The sequence below is a fragment of the Pseudochaenichthys georgianus genome, chromosome 17 (assembly GCF_902827115.2).
Source record: "Pseudochaenichthys georgianus chromosome 17, fPseGeo1.2, whole genome shotgun sequence".
Taxonomy (NCBI): Eukaryota; Metazoa; Chordata; class Actinopteri; order Perciformes; family Channichthyidae; genus Pseudochaenichthys; species Pseudochaenichthys georgianus.
The window spans coordinates 34,753,718-34,770,284 of NC_047519.1; the positions used below are offsets into that span (position 1 = coordinate 34,753,718).

The 16,567-nt window shown below is 40.9% G+C and overlaps 1 protein-coding gene and 1 long non-coding RNA gene across 2 annotated transcripts; both read left to right on the forward strand.

Annotated features, from left to right (window-relative positions):
- The first annotated feature begins 3,915 nt into the window (after positions 1 to 3,915).
- Positions 3,916 to 8,947, forward strand: LOC117462613 (72 kDa type IV collagenase-like). The gene is made up of 4 exons (XM_034104886.1): positions 3,916 to 4,057; positions 4,209 to 4,484; positions 7,006 to 7,221; positions 8,877 to 8,947. The coding sequence occupies exons 1-4, from the start codon at positions 3,916 to 3,918 to the stop codon at positions 8,945 to 8,947; spliced, it is 705 nt and encodes a 234-aa protein (XP_033960777.1).
- A 4,417-nt stretch (positions 8,948 to 13,364) lies between these two features.
- On the forward strand, positions 13,365 to 14,955 carry LOC139435630 (uncharacterized). The gene is made up of 3 exons (XR_011644848.1): positions 13,365 to 13,436; positions 14,262 to 14,341; positions 14,682 to 14,955. It is a non-coding gene; the product is annotated as an uncharacterized lncRNA (long non-coding RNA).
- The last annotated feature ends 1,612 nt before the right edge of the window (positions 14,956 to 16,567 follow it).

Sequence of the window (16,567 nt, forward strand, 5' to 3'; positions counted from 1 at the left end):
AAACCACATCATGTTCCAAACCACATCATGTTCCAAACCACATCATGTTCCAAACCACATCATGTTCTAAACCACATCATGTTCTAAACCACATCATGTTCTAAACCACATCATGTTCCAAACCACATCATGTTCTAAACCACATCATGTTCTAAACCACATCATGTTCTACACCACATCATGTTCTAAACCACATCATGCTCTAAACCACATCATGTTCCAAACCACATCATGTTCCAAACCACATCATGTTCCAAACCACATCATGTTCTAAACCACATCATGTTCTAAATCACATCATGTTCTAAACCACATCATGTTCTAAATCACATCATGTTCTAAACCACATCATGTTCTAAACCACATCATGTTCCAAACCACATCATGTTCTAAACCACATCATGTTCTAAACCACATCATGTTCTAAACCACATCAAGTTCCAAACCACATCATGTTCTAAACCACATCATGTTCTAAACCACATCATGTTCTAAACCACATCATGTTCCAAACCACATCATGTTCTAAACCACATCATGTTCTAAACCACATCATGTTCTAAACCACATCATGTTCTAAACCACATCATGTTCCAAACCACCACATCATGTTCTAAACCACATCATGTTCTAAACCACATCATGTTCCAAACCACCACATCATGTTCTAAACCACATCATGTTCCAAACCACATCATGTTCTAAACCACATCATGTTCCAAACCACATCATGTTCTAAACCACATCATGTTCCAAACCACATCATGTTCTAAACCACATCATGTTCTAAACCACATCATGTTCCAAACCACATCATGTTCCAAACCACATCATGTTCTAAACCACATCATGTTCCAAACCACATCATGTTCCAAACCACATCATGTTCCAAACCACATCATGTTCCAAACCACATCATGTTCTAAACCACATCATGTTCTAAACCACATCATGTTCCAAACCACATCATGTTCTAAACCACATCATGTTCCAAACCACATCATGTTCTAAACCACATCATGTTCTAAACCACATCATGTTCTAAACCACATCATGTTCTAAACCACCACATCATGTTCTAAACCACTATCATGTTCCTAAACCACATCATGTTCTAAACCACACATCATGTTCTAAACCACATCATGTTCCTAAACCACATCATGTTCTAAACCACATCATGTTCTAAACCACCACATCATGTTCTAAACCATATCATGTTCTAAACCACATCATGTTCCAAACCACATCATGTCCTAAACCACATCATGTTCTAAACCACATCATGTTCTAAACCACATCATGTTCTAAACCACATCATGTTCTAAACCACATCATGTTCCAAACCACATCATGTTCCAAACCACATCATGTTCTAAACCACATCATGTTCCAAACCACATCATGTTCTAAACCACCACATCATGTTCTAAACCACATCATGTTCCAAACCACATCATGTTCTAAACCACATCATGTTCTAAACCACATCATGTTCTAAACCACCACATCATGTTCTAAACCACATCATGTTCCAAACCACATCATGTTCTAAACCACATCATTGTTCTAAACCACATCTTGTTCTAAACCACATCATGTTCTAAACCACATCATGTTCTAAACCACATCATGTTCTAAACCACATCATGTTCTAAACCACATCATGTTCCAAACCACATCATGTTCTAAACCACATCATGTTCTAAACCACATGATGTTCTAAACCACATCATGTTCTAAACCACATCATGTTCTAAACCACCACATCATGTTCTAAACCATATCATGTCCTAAACCACATCATGTTCTAAACCACCACATCATGTTCTAAACCATATCATGTCCTAAACCACATCATGTTCTAAACCACCACATCATGTTCTAAACCATATCATGTCCTAAACCACATCATGTTCTAAACCACCACATCATGTTCTAAACCATATCATGTTCTAAACCACATCATGTTCCAAACCACATCATGTCCTAAACCACGTCATGTTCTAAACCACATCATGTTCTAAACCACATCATGTTCTAAACCACATCATGTTCTAAACCACATCATGTTCCAAACCACATCATGTTCCAAACCACATCATGTTCTAAACCACATCATGTTCCAAACCACATCATGTTCTAAACCACCACATCATGTTCTAAACCACATCATGTTCCAAACCACATCATGTTCTAAACCACATCATGTTCTAAACCACATCATGGTCCAAACCACATCATGTTCCAAACCACATCATGTTCTAAACCACCACATCATGTTCTAAACCACATCATGTTCTAAACCACATCATGTTCCAAACCACATCATGTTCCAAACCACATCATGTTCCAAACCACATCATGTTCTAAACCACATCATGTTCCAAACCACATCATGTTCTAAACCACCACATCATGTTCTAAACCACATCATGTTCCAAACCACATCATGTTCTAAACCACATCATGTTCTAAACCACATCATGGTCCAAACCACATCATGTTCCAAACCACATCATGTTCTAAACCACCACATCATGTTCTAAACCACATCATGTTCCAAACCACATCATGTTCTAAACCACATCATGTTCTAAACCACATCATGGTCCAAACCACATCATGTTCTAAACCACATCATGTTCTAAACCACATCATGGTCTAAACCACATCATGTTCTAAACCACATCATGTTCCAAACCACATCATGTTCTAAACCACATCATGTTCTAAACCACATCATGGTCCAAACCACATCATGTTCTAAACCACATCATGTTCTAAACCACATCATGTTCTAAACCACATCATGTTCCAAACCACATCATGTTCTAAACCACATCATGTTATAAACCACATCATGTTCCAAACCACCACATCATGTTCTAAACCACATCATGTTCTAAACCACATCATGGTCTAAACCACATCATGTTCTAAACCACATCATGTTCCAAACCACATCATGTTCTAAACCACATCATGTTCTAAACCACATCATGGTCCAAACCACATCATGTTCTAAACCACATCATGTTCCAAACCACATCATGTTCTAAACCACATCATGTTCTAAACCACATCATGTTCTAAACCACATCATGTTCCAAACCACATCATGTTCTAAACCAAATCATGTTCTAAACCACATCATGTTCCAAACCACATCATGTTCTAAACCATATCATGTTCTAAACCACCACATCATGTTCTAAACCACATCATTTTCCAAACCACATCATGTTCCAAACCACATCATGTTCCAAACCACATCATGTTCTAAACCACATCATGTTCTAAACCACATCATGTTCTAAACCACATCATGTTCCAAACCACATCATGTTCCAAACCACATCATGTTCTAAACCACATCATGTTCTAAACCACATCATGTTCTAAACCACATCATGTTCTAAACCACATCATGTTCCAAACCACATCATGTTCTAAACCACATCATGTTCTAAACCACATCATGTTCTAAACCACATCATGTTCTAAACCACATCATGTTCTAAACCACATCATGTTCCAAACCACATCATGTTCTAAACCACATCATGTTCTAAACCACATCATGTGTCAAAGAAGTGACTTTGTAATACTGCTGCTTCACAATGCATTTCTAATTCTCTTCCCAGTCACAGTAGATGCACTTCGAATAAGAAAAAATGAGCCCAACATAAGGTTCTAATTATTGTGAAGTACTGACTGAAGGTGTCCCCCTCAGCCCCTTCATAGACCGCTGTAACACCAGCTTTGATGCAGTGGCAAGGATCCGAGGAGAGACTTTCTTCTTCAAAGGTCTGAGTGCACAAATAGAAAAAAGACATTCATTTTGTGAAGATGACAACTGTCTGGCACTGACACCTTGCACCACTGGTCCTTATTGTCCCTCCAGGTCTGACTATGTGTCGAGTCAATGGTGGGGGCTTGGTATCGAGTCAGGGGGCCTCAGTCAGGAGGCTGTGGAGGGCTCTACCTCCTGACCTGCCTCAGCTGCATGCTGTGCTGGAGAGACCCTCAGATCATGCCATCATCTTTATCAGTGGTATAATAATGTTAATACATGATATTAATTATACTTTATTCAACTTATACAGGATTATTCTTCTTACTTATGAAAAGCATGAATGAATAAATGGATCAGTTACAAAGTTCATTCATAAAAGATTGACGTCTCCAACTGTGTCTTGCTGCAGGTTCTCAGTTCTGGCTGTTCAGAGATCTGTCGCTCCAGGAGGGCTTCCCTCAGCCCCTCTCCTCCCTCAGGATGGGGCTGAGCTTAGATGGAGCAGACAAAGTGGAGGAAGCAGCAGCAGAGAGGTGGGGTCTTGTCTGGGAGCCGGAGGAGGGTCCTGTGTGGGGGAACATGGCAGACGCTGAGGAAGAGAAGCAAGAAGACGACTGGACTCAGCTCCTCAGAGAGGGAGTGAGTGGCATCACCACAGACAGCGAGGGTGTGTACAGATGTGCCAGTAACAGTGAAATAATGGTTAGGTTCAAGTAATGTGGTCACAGGTAATAACACACCTGAACTGCCCAGGAGCCTTACACCAATCACACATATATCTTTGCATGTACATGTGTAGGGTTGTTGAGCTTCTATTTGCTAGCGCTCCAGCAAACATTGTACGCTAAAGGCTATGAGGCGGGACATCTCTAATACCTCATTCACACCAACGCAACTCCGGTTCAAGCTCCGTGCTAGAGCTTTTCAGGTTCAGAACCGGTTCTTCGGTTTAGCTCCGGCTCTTTTCACACCTCCCAGAGTCCGACTGGTGCTGCGTCATTGTTTGCATCATGACGTAACCGTTTGCGTGCCTGCTTCATAACGCCAAACGGCGCGGAAACCCCTCACAGCTGACTCCGACAACAACAACAATGGCCGATTGTGCTCCAGCTTCCTCTGCACCTCTTCGGAAGACCAGATTCCCAGTAAGTAGCTGGTCTCTTCAGTGGACCACTGCTGCTTGTTAAAGAGCCTGTGACACCATCCCAACAACTGTTGTGCAATGAAATATTGGGCTACTAGTAATCTCGAACCGTCAGTTTAAAAAAGAAAAAGCAATACCGTTTCGTTAAATATCAATGATTTCGAACATCGCGGGGAAATTCCTTCGACTCATTTTGAAGTTTTGGGGGAAGCCGGAAGTGACGTCAATGCGGGAACGCTTCGAGAGCCAAACACGGACAAAGTGTGTTGTCATGCGTAGAAATGGTGAATTACTGAGTTTAGGCACGTTAATAACGTTGTAATGAAGTTGACTACAGTATATTCATATTTGTCAGTGCTTTCATGTCAATTTGGCGACATAAACATAAATGATCGTGGTGAAGATGATGATTACATTAGGATTAAAAATCGGGAGTGAGAGCTGCTGAATTTCCTCCCGTCGGATGTGATATAAAAACAAATCGATTATTTTTGTGGTTGTAAACTCAAGTGGATGAAACTACATTTATTAGTGCTTTCATGTCAATTCGGCGAACATATGATACATTAAATGATGAGTGAGGATGATGATTAAAAATCGTTTGTTTGAGCCGGTCTGCATTTCCTGATGAGAAAACAAACCGATGCTTTTTGTAGTTGTAGTACACCAACAACATGGATTAAACGTGTGTTTTTTTTACCACAATGTTGGGGAAATTAATGGATAAAATGCACGGATTATTATTATTATTCCCACTCCGGCCCATCGGGACGAATCCCGATGGGCCGGTACCGAAGTGGGCCGGTCGGATAAGTCACTAGCACATCCCCCACAGGCGGCGCGTGAGGCTCAGGTTTGAGAAGGCTAAATAACTTCTTTTACCTGACGCTGCCCGCCTCCGGCGTCTATAGAAAAGAGATCAACTCAGTGTGCGGAGTTTAAATCTCTCAAGTCATATTACAGGATAAAGGAAATACAGTTTAAACTGCCGTATGCAGAGAAGACGCCGACGTGTCGCACTTATCATTCATATTACATCATCAATCAGATCATCGATCATATAATATCATAATATATCATATATTTCCTTATCTGAGTCAGCTTCTCCAGCCTCATCTGGCCGTGCAACACTCACAGTGTCACAGACTAGATGCAGAAGTATTATTTAACACATTATGTTGACGAAACACTCGAGACAAATGTAATTAAAGTCAGATCCACTCGTGTTTTAGACGTGAACGCGCTCTCAGCTGGAGAGAGAAACCCTGGCTTGATTTACCGAGTTGATAACCAGCGTCGTAGGACCGCTTAGCGAGATCTCGTTTGTTAATTTGTTGTTGTTAGTTTGTTTGTTACTCAAACATATCCAGGGTCTGTTGAACTGGCTTCGTAGTGCAGGGCAACATGATGACCAAATGAGGTTTGATTTCACCGCAGGTTTTATTAGAGTGCAAAACCCTGCCCACGTTCAGCCCATTCAGTTTCTGCAAGCTAAAATCAATGGGCATGTCCGTCAATGGCCGGCTATGCTTTCCAATTTGATATGCCGTTCGAAGAACTCTGATAGTGGTCTCGTATTCTGATCCATAGACTGCTTTTGAATTGCTTCACGTGAAGCAGGTTGAAGTATGTCAGCAGCTTTTACATGGGCTTGTGATTCTTTGCGTTCTTTGATTTTTTTTCTCAGGCTAGCTTGTTGTTTGCACGTCTCACTACCGAAATGAGACACTGCACACTCACCCCATTCAATCGAGAGTTTCAGTCCTTCTCCAGTGTGTTTTCCCAAATATTTCACCTCTTTACATATCCGACATCCCAGCTTTTTGCCTTAACAATGAGCCATTCATTGGTCTTGCAAAAATAGTCCACCTGGTACCTTGTCCAGCAGTCAGGTGCATCGTTTTGCCCGGTGTTGTTGGTGGTAGTTGCGCCAGCAGCAGCTAACGTTAGCGGGAGAGTAGGCTCTGTGGGAGCTAGTGCTACTGAACTTGGAGCAGGAGGCTCGACGAGAGAAGGCACCATTTCAGACACAGCATTTTCTGTATTTGTATTTGTTCTGAAGGGTGGGGCGATGGCAACTTCTTCAGCGGGACTCTGGCTGACGCCTATAGGATGGATGCGTTGGACCTCCACTTCCATTTCCGCTTCTCCCTGCAGCATCGCACGAAGGACGGAGTCCACTGGAACACCCTCGCCCACCGCAAGATCACCTCTCTGCTGCTCCAGCACTTTGCACAGGCATGGGGCGTCCTTCTGCTCTGTCCACTGGCAAGTGTTGGTGAGGAGGACTTTCTGAGATTACTGCTCAGCAGCCAACCAATGGAAATGCTACCAAACCTGAAGGTGAGATATCAAATGATGATGATGTGTGATCAGATGTATTACTATCCATTGATGTTAGCAAAGAGCAAGCAAATGTGTGTAAAATAAGTAATATCTCACAGTGTTCCAAGATTAAGAATTCATTTGGATTTCAGTTCAGGGAGTGTGTGTGTGTGTGTGTGTGTGTGTGTGTGTGTGTGTGTGTGTGTGTGTGTGTGTGTGTGTGTGTGTGTGTGTGTGTGTGTGTGTGTGTGTGTGTGTGTGTGTGTGTGTGTGTGTGTGTGTGTGTGTGTGTGTGTGTGTGTGTGTGTGTGTGTGTCTGTGCGTGCGTGTGTGTGCGCGGCACTAAGGCCAGCGTCCAGCCACAAGGGAGTGTGGGAGTTCATACAATCCTGCTGATCTGACCTGTCGGAGGGGAAAACCTCCATATCCTCCATGTCCCTGAAAACAAACATGAAAGGCTCCTGAGCGTCAAGGTCTTCTCTCTCCATCAAGGCCTCCTTCATTAATTGCAGTGACAATTTAGTCTATTCTGACATGTGTTTGTGTGAGTTAATCTTTACCTATGATATCTGGTCGCTGAAGGGACTGCAATAGCCTGGATGCTGGTCATCAGAGTAGATGCCCTGCAATTCTCCTCTTTTACCTTTCCCAACATCCCCTATGAAGAGAGAAAGAAAATATTGTAATTGAATCACACTAGGACCACAACACACTAAATATGTAATGACACATAAACAATATTATCCAGAATAAGAAGTCTACCTGGTTTGCAGTTTGTGTAAGGCTCAAGCATCCACGGCAGGTGTAATGGTGTACATGACGTTGACATCCTGCTTGTATGAAGCAGAGAACCAACTCCATGTAGCAACACCTGTGTAAAACTAGCCTTTCAATAGAGCCAGTAAAGATATGCATCGACACCACAGCTGTCGTATACTGCTGCACCTTCACTGAATCACTTGCTCTCAAGCCAGCGGAAGTGGGCCCCTCTTCTGAAAGACACAGTGGACATGGTGTCTCTGAAGGTGGTACGCACTAGAGCGAGTGTTGAGTTACTCCTTTCATCCAAGGTCCAGTGTTTCCTAAGCTAAAGGAGCTTATAAAGGAAGTTTCTATCATCTAGAGCAGGGGTGCCCACACTTTTTTGGCTGGTGAGCTACTTTTGAAATGGCCAGCTCACCGAGGTCTACCCTGCTTCTTTTTGGGGGTTGTCACATTCTGGATCCTTTTCAAAAGCTGCTTTTTCACAGTTTCCTTACAAGACACACACACAACAGGTTGCGTTATAACTCACATTAAACAAACTTGTATCAAACTAAATACACCATACAAGTAGTTGCACAGAGCTCTTATTGAACTGGATAAAACACTCCCAGTTTGATAGGCAAATGATTGCAGTGCTTTGTCTGAACCATGAGTTGAAAACTTGAATAGTGACATACCCACTCCGCTCTACTGGTTTGAGATCTGTCCCGAAGCATTGGGTAGTACTCAATTAGACGCTTCGCCATTGCAGTGAGTTCACGGCTGCATGGATAGTTAAAGTCATCCCCAGCTGCTCTTTTAATGGAAATCATGCTTGTGACTGTATTCCTGATCAATCCACAGCGAAGATCTTTGGAAAGGACGTAGTCTGCTTCTTCTCCAGCACGCTGCTTTTCAGAAAAGGTGCTTCGTGATTGCTCCAATTCTGTGTCTGTGTATAAGACAAAAGGCAGAACTCATTCGCAAATTGTACGTGTCCGCCATTGTTCGGTTAGAAGTGGAAGGAGGCTGTAGGAAGGGAGGGTAGACAAACAAAACAAAGCCAAAAAGAAACAAAGAAAAGCAGTCAGGAGAAAGTTGGTTGAGAGGGGGGGGGCTTATGGATACAGAGTTGAAGAGGTGGGTTTTGAGGCGGGACTGGAACAGTATTGATGTGTGTAGGGAGTTTGGTAGTAATATACTGTACATACCTGCCAACCCTACCGATTTGGGCGGTGGTCTACCGCTTTTGACATGTTTCTACCGCCTACTGGGTTAGCTGGCCTTCCCTACCGATTTTCAATCTTCCCGAACTAGAACAAATAGAAAAGAAGAACTAAATAAATACAACGACCTCGCAAGACGGGCTCACCTCTCTCCAGTGATTTCATAAAGTGGGTTATTGAATCCGAAGCGTGTTGCTTCTGCCCTGGGAGACGACAGAGTCATCCCCCCGTTTCCTCGACCACGGTCTGGGAGCCGACAGCAAAGTTCAACAACTGCATGACCTTAACCAGCAGACTCACCCCGCAGCAGTTATCTGAAGTTCAGCCTACAACTTTGACGCTTGTTTAAAATACCCACAACATGTCCTAACATGGGTTTAAACTGCAAGCTATTAAACTTCATTGACTTCAATACATACTTTTTCCGAAATAAGGTCCCATGGGTCGGAAGTAGATGGGCGGGACTTCGCCTCTCTATACACAAACAGTCCACCCAGCCTCGTTTTCAGACAATTGCACATGATTAAAATCTTAATATAAGCTATGAATAAAAGTGAAAATAATGTTACTTACCCTCTCCACTTGCTCGATGACAGCTCATCACAAAGCAGACAGCCGTGGAAACAAAGCACAACGTCCGGAGCCACATAACTGCAGTGGCGACTGGTCATTAGGGGCAGGTGGGGCACCCCTAATCTTGTTGCTTTGACTGAGTTAAGTTGATTCCACATTTACTGTCAAGTCTATTACACTTCAATACATTAGTTGATCAACTTGTAGTCTGTTGACTCAACTTCATGTGTCAAGTTATTTGGACTAGAACATATTAGTTACGATAACTGAAGAAGATTTTGGTTAAACTTATTTGATTGAGTTCTTAAAAATGTGTTAATCAAGTTGGCTCAACATGTACAACTTGTTTTTTCAACTTCTAGTACCAAGTTCACTTACCAGGCAAACCAATAGCTACAAAGTTATACTATACATCAACGTGAGAACTGGCTTAGTCTAACCTGTTAACACACGAACAATAGCTGAAAGGACATTTCAATCAGGACTGTTATTACAATATCAATAACTGAAGAACTCACACACTCATTAACTCAGTGTTGCTTTTTAATTCAAATAAGTGTGTCAATGGATGTCAACATATAAAGACCTTCCTTGGGACATGCAGACCAAACAAAAAACACCCTCTAACACTCCATTGTTTTTGCTCTGGGCTGCTCAAAAACTGAAATGACACTGTCCCATAGATACAACTGTGATTGAGTGACTTGTTGAGTCCATTCTGAGGAGCAAGTGTTCAGGGGTGCTGCAGCAACATGCAGTAAAACACACATAGCTAATAGTATCTCTCTCAACGTAACTGTCAGTCAGAACATTAAAACACTAACAGTACTGACATATCCACTCTGTTCATGGTTGCTGTACAACATCAAATACACACTAGTGTCTCTCGGACACTCTCTCAAAACAGAGCAATAGCAAACAAAATAAACTGGTGTACTGGTGAAACTTTTTTTGAAATTCAGTTCCTGCCAAAAAAGACCGAGATTATGGAATTAAACCAATAAATAAAAGCAAGGATAATTGTGTGTTATTGGTGAGTAAATAACAGTGTGTTATTTTGAAAAGAATAACAAATTAGAAGGAAAAAAAGATTTAAAAAATACGAGGCTCTGAGCCCCATGTATTTTCCTCACAGACGGCAACACTAAAGGTCTACAATAAAGACCTAAATTAATATTTGGGATGTTCTTGCCTTTAGATTCTCCCAATAAGTCCAAGTACAGAGGGTGACTTTGCTGTGAAAAAACACATTTCCACCAAAAAAACGTTAGCATTCATGAAGTAATCTTCGTCATAACTAGAAAACTAAACATCATGTACATGTACTGCACAAATAATCAGAAATAAAAACTCATTACTCGCATAAAATGACATCAAAACGCATTTTAATGGCCAAATGAACCTTAAAATAGGCATTTTCCACCGAGAATAACACGAAGGTCAGCCATCGTTGTTGATCACGTGGTCTATGAAGGTCTATGGGACGCCCTGCCCGTAGAAGCCTGATGGGCAAGGGGTACCCTGTACGTAATATAGCGACGGGGAGGGGCCCTGACCGTCCGTCAATATATGACGGGATGGGAGTGAGAACGTGTTGTGTGTGTGTGTGTGTGTGTGTGTGTGTGTGTGTGTGTGTGTGTGTGTGTGTGTGTGTGTGTGTGTGTGTGTGTGTGTGTGTGTGTGTGTATATGAGTTGGAGGACTTGTTGGTGTGTGTGTGTGTGCGTGTGTGTGTGTGTGTGTGTGTGTGTGTGTGTGTGTGTGTGTGTGTGTGTGTGTGTGTGTGTGTGTGTGTGTGTGTGTGTGTGTGTGTGTGTGTGTGTGTGTGTGTGTGTGTGTGTGTGTGTGTGTGTGTGTGTGTGTGTGTGTGTGTGTGTGTGTGTGTGTGTGTGTGTGTGTGTGTGTGTGTGTGTCTTTAGTTTCTGTGTTTCTGTGTGTTTTTCTCTGTCTGTCTGTCCTGGTATTGTATCCGGGTCAGATTGACCCAAACCTCTTATGAAGGACATAAATGCGGGTGGGAATTTTTCATAAGTTGAAAAAAATAAAAACAATTCCACATGTCCTTCACAATAAATAAGCCCCGGCCATTGAGTTTCAGGTTGAACGAAAATATCCTTATATTTTTTTTTATTCATTGAAAATGGAAAGCGGGTCAATTTGACCCGAACACCACACAAGGGTTAAAAAAGTATCCGTACAGACCAAGCGGCAAACTCTGGGGAAGAGCCGGGAAGCCAATACGGAAGTGCCACACACTGCAGTTCATATATTGGCCGATAGGCGATGGCTGCAGAAAGGAGCAATTTCCATAGACCCCCATGTTAAAATGCCCAACTTTACAGCAGAAAAAAACATGTTTTTCTCCCTGGCTCCATACATTTTTATTATCGATATAGTTAGATTCCACCTTCATGATTATGGATCTGTGAGTGAATTGTTTTCTAACACGACCCTTTTATTTATATTAGGTCTTAAAGTTTTTGCATTAATTAGGGCGTGGTCACGTTGATGGACACGCACATGCCTCACTGTCAGCTAACAGCAACTTGTCCACTCTGCTAGGCTACAACCATAGAGGCTACAACGTTAGTTAGTCATAGTACTGTACTTGACCCTTTAGCTTTAGCCGTGTTCGTGGTGATATACCAGACAATTAAGATGTCGTGCTGTGCGCTTGAATGTACTAACAGAACTTCCAAGAAGTCTACTCTCAGCTTTTTTCGGTGAGTAAAATGATAATATTATACATGTTAACCCCGTTAGCAGGTGTTTGTGTGCTTGTTAGCTTAGCTTGTTATGCAGCTTATTAGCCAGCTAAGGACGTACCCCTTTATACATGTGTATATATATATACAGTTTAGTTTATGATTCAGCCTTGGGTAAGACTTGTATAGTCTATGGCTATGACACCCATAATGCTAAATGGGAGCAAATGTTAAAAGAGGACCCAATTATCCCAGTGGTGGCCGCCGGAGTCCGCCGCCGAAGCTAACCGGAGCCGTAGCTAGCCCGTTAGCTTCGGCCAGCGGCGGAGCCCGGCGTTATAACTGGAGATCAAGGAATGCAGCGAAACGCGGACTTGGTTCGCCTGCAGCCCGCTATAGTATTAGCTAAAGAAATTATGTTGAACAAGGCTTATTAAGCTGAACATCGCCACAATTGTTCTGCTATGTATCGGTACTTATTTTATTTTATTAACGTGTGAATGACAAGCATTAAGAATAACAACAAATAGCTATTTATCTTGCATATTGTCTCGTTTGATTATGAATGTAACGCTTATATAGTGGAACTACACTGTTTTATCAAAACCAAAGTGCCACGCAGTAACTTGGCAGGCATGTATTTCAGCAGGAAATGTGCAACCTAGATTACATTTACCAACACAGACTATATAGAAATATTTGTAAAAGTTGTTCATGCGTTATTAAGTGAATATGGCATGAACCCTCCTGTTGTCTTTGGGTCGGTTTTCATGTATTTTTGAATAAAGGTTTCCTTCAGGTGATCCAGACAAGCTGGACCAGTGGGTGCTGAACATCCGGAGGAATAAATGGACCCCCAACGTTTCTTCTCGCCTGTGCAGTGAACACTTTGAGAGTCATCCCTTCAGCACGGACTCATGGGTACAGATCCTTTTAAAAAATAATAATAACTTGGTTCCATTTGTGAGTGTAAATTGTTGTTACTAATTAAATACATGTTATACATCATACAATGCTAAATAATTGCTATGGCACAGCTTGCACATCAGTGATGAGTAATGTTCTTTTGATTAAAGGCCAAATTAAGATTTTGCCAGTTAAGTATAGAAACATAAAAATCGAATTTTTTTTGCAAACCATCACATTTCTCTTCAATTTATGCAAAGACTCTTTATCATAGATAGAGAATTGCCATTTCCCCCACATACTCTATGTTAAAAACAGATGAATTATATTACCTTTTTTACGTTATTGTAATAGCAACATTCATTCATCTGTTGTCATCTTATAACTTATTTATCTTAACAGCTATCACTGTAAAAAAAAAAAAGATTTAATTTTACTATACAATATTTATCTTTACATTCTGTTCTTGCATATGTCTTATTATATTTACGTGTATATAGATTTCTGCCTGCACTAATTTATTATTCTTAATTTAATTTTGAATTTCTTTTATTGTTTTATGTCTTATATAACTATGTTGCATTGTTGGAGGAGCTCGGGACAGATGATTTGCATTGCCATTCCCACACTGTAGCCTATGTGCTATGACATCAATCCTTTGAATCTGAATCTTGGAAACACGTAATTGTTGAATAGATTAACTGAATAGTTAACATGTTGGCCCTCTATTGTCTTTTATAATGCACTCTTACATTTAAAACAACATTATTCAAAAGAAAGTTGAATATCTACAGACCTCAAAAAGTTATTTTATGTGTTTTTGTTTATTATTTTTATTAGGGAAGGAGATGCCTGAAAAACACTGCAGTGCCCACCATTTTCTATTTCACCAAAGAACAACAGTCTGGAAGGAGAAGCAGGTGAGTAACAATGACGAGGTCAGTGACACTCCTAGTTCGACTGTTAACAGCAAGGAGGAGGTTGCAGATGTCGACCATGGTAGTGGTGAAAACAGTCTTGCTGCTGATCAGAGCAATATCATTATGATACAAGGCATGCCTGAAGAAGCCTTTGTTGTTCCACATGTGGAGCGTAATGACATTCCAACAGCCAATGCTTGTGAGGATGTTGGTTTGGGGAGCAGCAGCCAACAAACAGACTCCGCCTCTGTTCACTCTTACACTTGGGCTTTAAACCAAGACGGGTCATACTGAATAGTTTGTGCACACATTTCTAACATGTGATCTTTCTTTCATGTAGGACGCTTGAGGGAAGTTGCAACGCCTCGGCCAATGGGATGTCTTCTCCACGTGAAAGAGATTGAAGGCATCATTTATAACTTGAGACCATTTTCCAAAAGTGATGACTTGTATTGGCTTAGGCAGTAATGGATTACATCGAACACGAATCAAGATCGTATAGAGAAAAAGGGAAGTGTAATCCTTAGTTACATAGGAAAAGATGTAATCGCATTAGTTTGACTTTTCTAATAATAGGGAAACTCAGGATTACAATCTTATTCAAAACCTAAAAAGAGCAGATAGTGCTTGTTGTAAAATTATCAAATTGTATCTCTTCTCTGAAGCCGTACTGTTCTGTAGGATAATACTTTCATTGTGATTCCGACACCTACTGCCTGAATCTGCTTTATGGTATTATATTATACATTTCAGTAAACACATCATATTAATATTTCTTCTCTCCTGTGTTTATTTGCATTGCATTTGATATTGAGGTGATCCAAAAGAAAAATAAAGTTATCAGGTTACATTACTTTTATATCTTGATACTCACATGAAGTTACTGGTTGTGTTTTTGGCAAGTAGCCCTCCCAACCCTGTACATAAGTTATATCATTTGAATTACTGATACAGTTGTTGCACATCTTTAATTTATGTTCTAGTGTACTTAAGTCATAAAATGATTCGAAACCTTTACTTTTCATAAAATGCAAGATGTAACTTTCAATGTGAAATAGATCTGATTAAATAAAGAGTAAAAGCACAATCTTAAATGTTGACAGTTATCATTTTCCTATGCTTATTGTTAATGTAGTGGTGTTATAAACAAAATGTTGTCGTAAAGGAAATTAAGATGTTTCTATTGTAAAACAAATATTTATCTGCATACTGAACAATTTAGAAACTCTCTCAAAGGTATTATCTTCTGTGACGTTGCGACCCTGTAGGGATTGTGGGTGTTGCACTTCATAATTACATTCTATGGTAGGCTTATGACATTGATGCCAACATACATGGGATTAGGGGAGACCTTCTTGTTGTTTGTATTGTCATGATAAATGACAGTGTAGTATTCATTGTCAAGATGTTGTGTTTTTAAACTTGGGACTCTTTTCAGACTGCTCCGGCTTGGGAAAAGATTTGAGCCTTAATGTGTAATGTTTTCTGTATTGTATGGTAAGCTTATCCTTTCATTTGATAGTCCCATTTGGATGTGATAGCTAACATTTTCAGTAAGCAGTAGACAAAAGAAGTGAAAATATGAATGTAATTTATTTTCAATATTTACATAAATACAGAATTATTTTAACAAATAAAATAACAAAAAACATCATAACAAATACAAAATAAAAGGTTTGACAGACAGCCATGCCCAGCATGGGCCTGGAGAGCTGCAGAGTCCATTGGGGGAAGAGGAGGGGGTGGGATGTGGGGAAGAGGAAGAGCAGCCATGTTGACAGTGTCATGGCTACAGATGTAATGTCTAACTCAACATTAGCCATGACAGTCTGGGCTTAGCAAGGGCCTTAGAATACATACTCTAAAGGCCAAATCCAAAGACAGTGATACTGACATTTTAGCAGTTCACAGTCTTTGGAGGTGGTCTTTCAGGCAATTGGCTAGTGACTTAAAAAGAATATAATTTCTCCAAGGGGTGAAATTAACTCCATCTCGCAAAAACAGCCCAGGACTGTCATGTCTAATGTTGGAGTGGTCAACAATGGCACCATTTAGGCTATGAACAAAAGTAGCCATAACACTGTTAACAAACTTCCGGGCCTTGTCAATTTTGACAGGATTTGCACCAGCCCTCCACCGGCGCCTCTGAGAGAGCATGATCTTCATGCCAGGGTGCCGATGGTGAAGCTGGTGCAGGTCCTCCTTCATCTGGTTTAGCAACTGAAC

What these genes read in the sequence shown, in the direction of transcription:
- LOC117462613 (XM_034104886.1), top strand. Translation starts at nt 3,916, where the DNA reads ATGTGTCGAGTCAATGGTGGGGGCTTGGTATCGAGTCAGGGGGCCTCA. An exon ending in TGCCATCATCTTTATCAGTG is followed by an intron (nt 4,058 to 4,208) that starts GTATAATAATGT and finishes GTCTTGCTGCAG; the next exon opens with GTTCTCAGTTCTGGCTGTTC. An exon ending in CTGTCCACTGGCAAGTGTTG is followed by an intron (nt 7,222 to 8,876) that starts GTGAGGAGGACT and finishes ATCAATCCACAG; the next exon opens with CGAAGATCTTTGGAAAGGAC.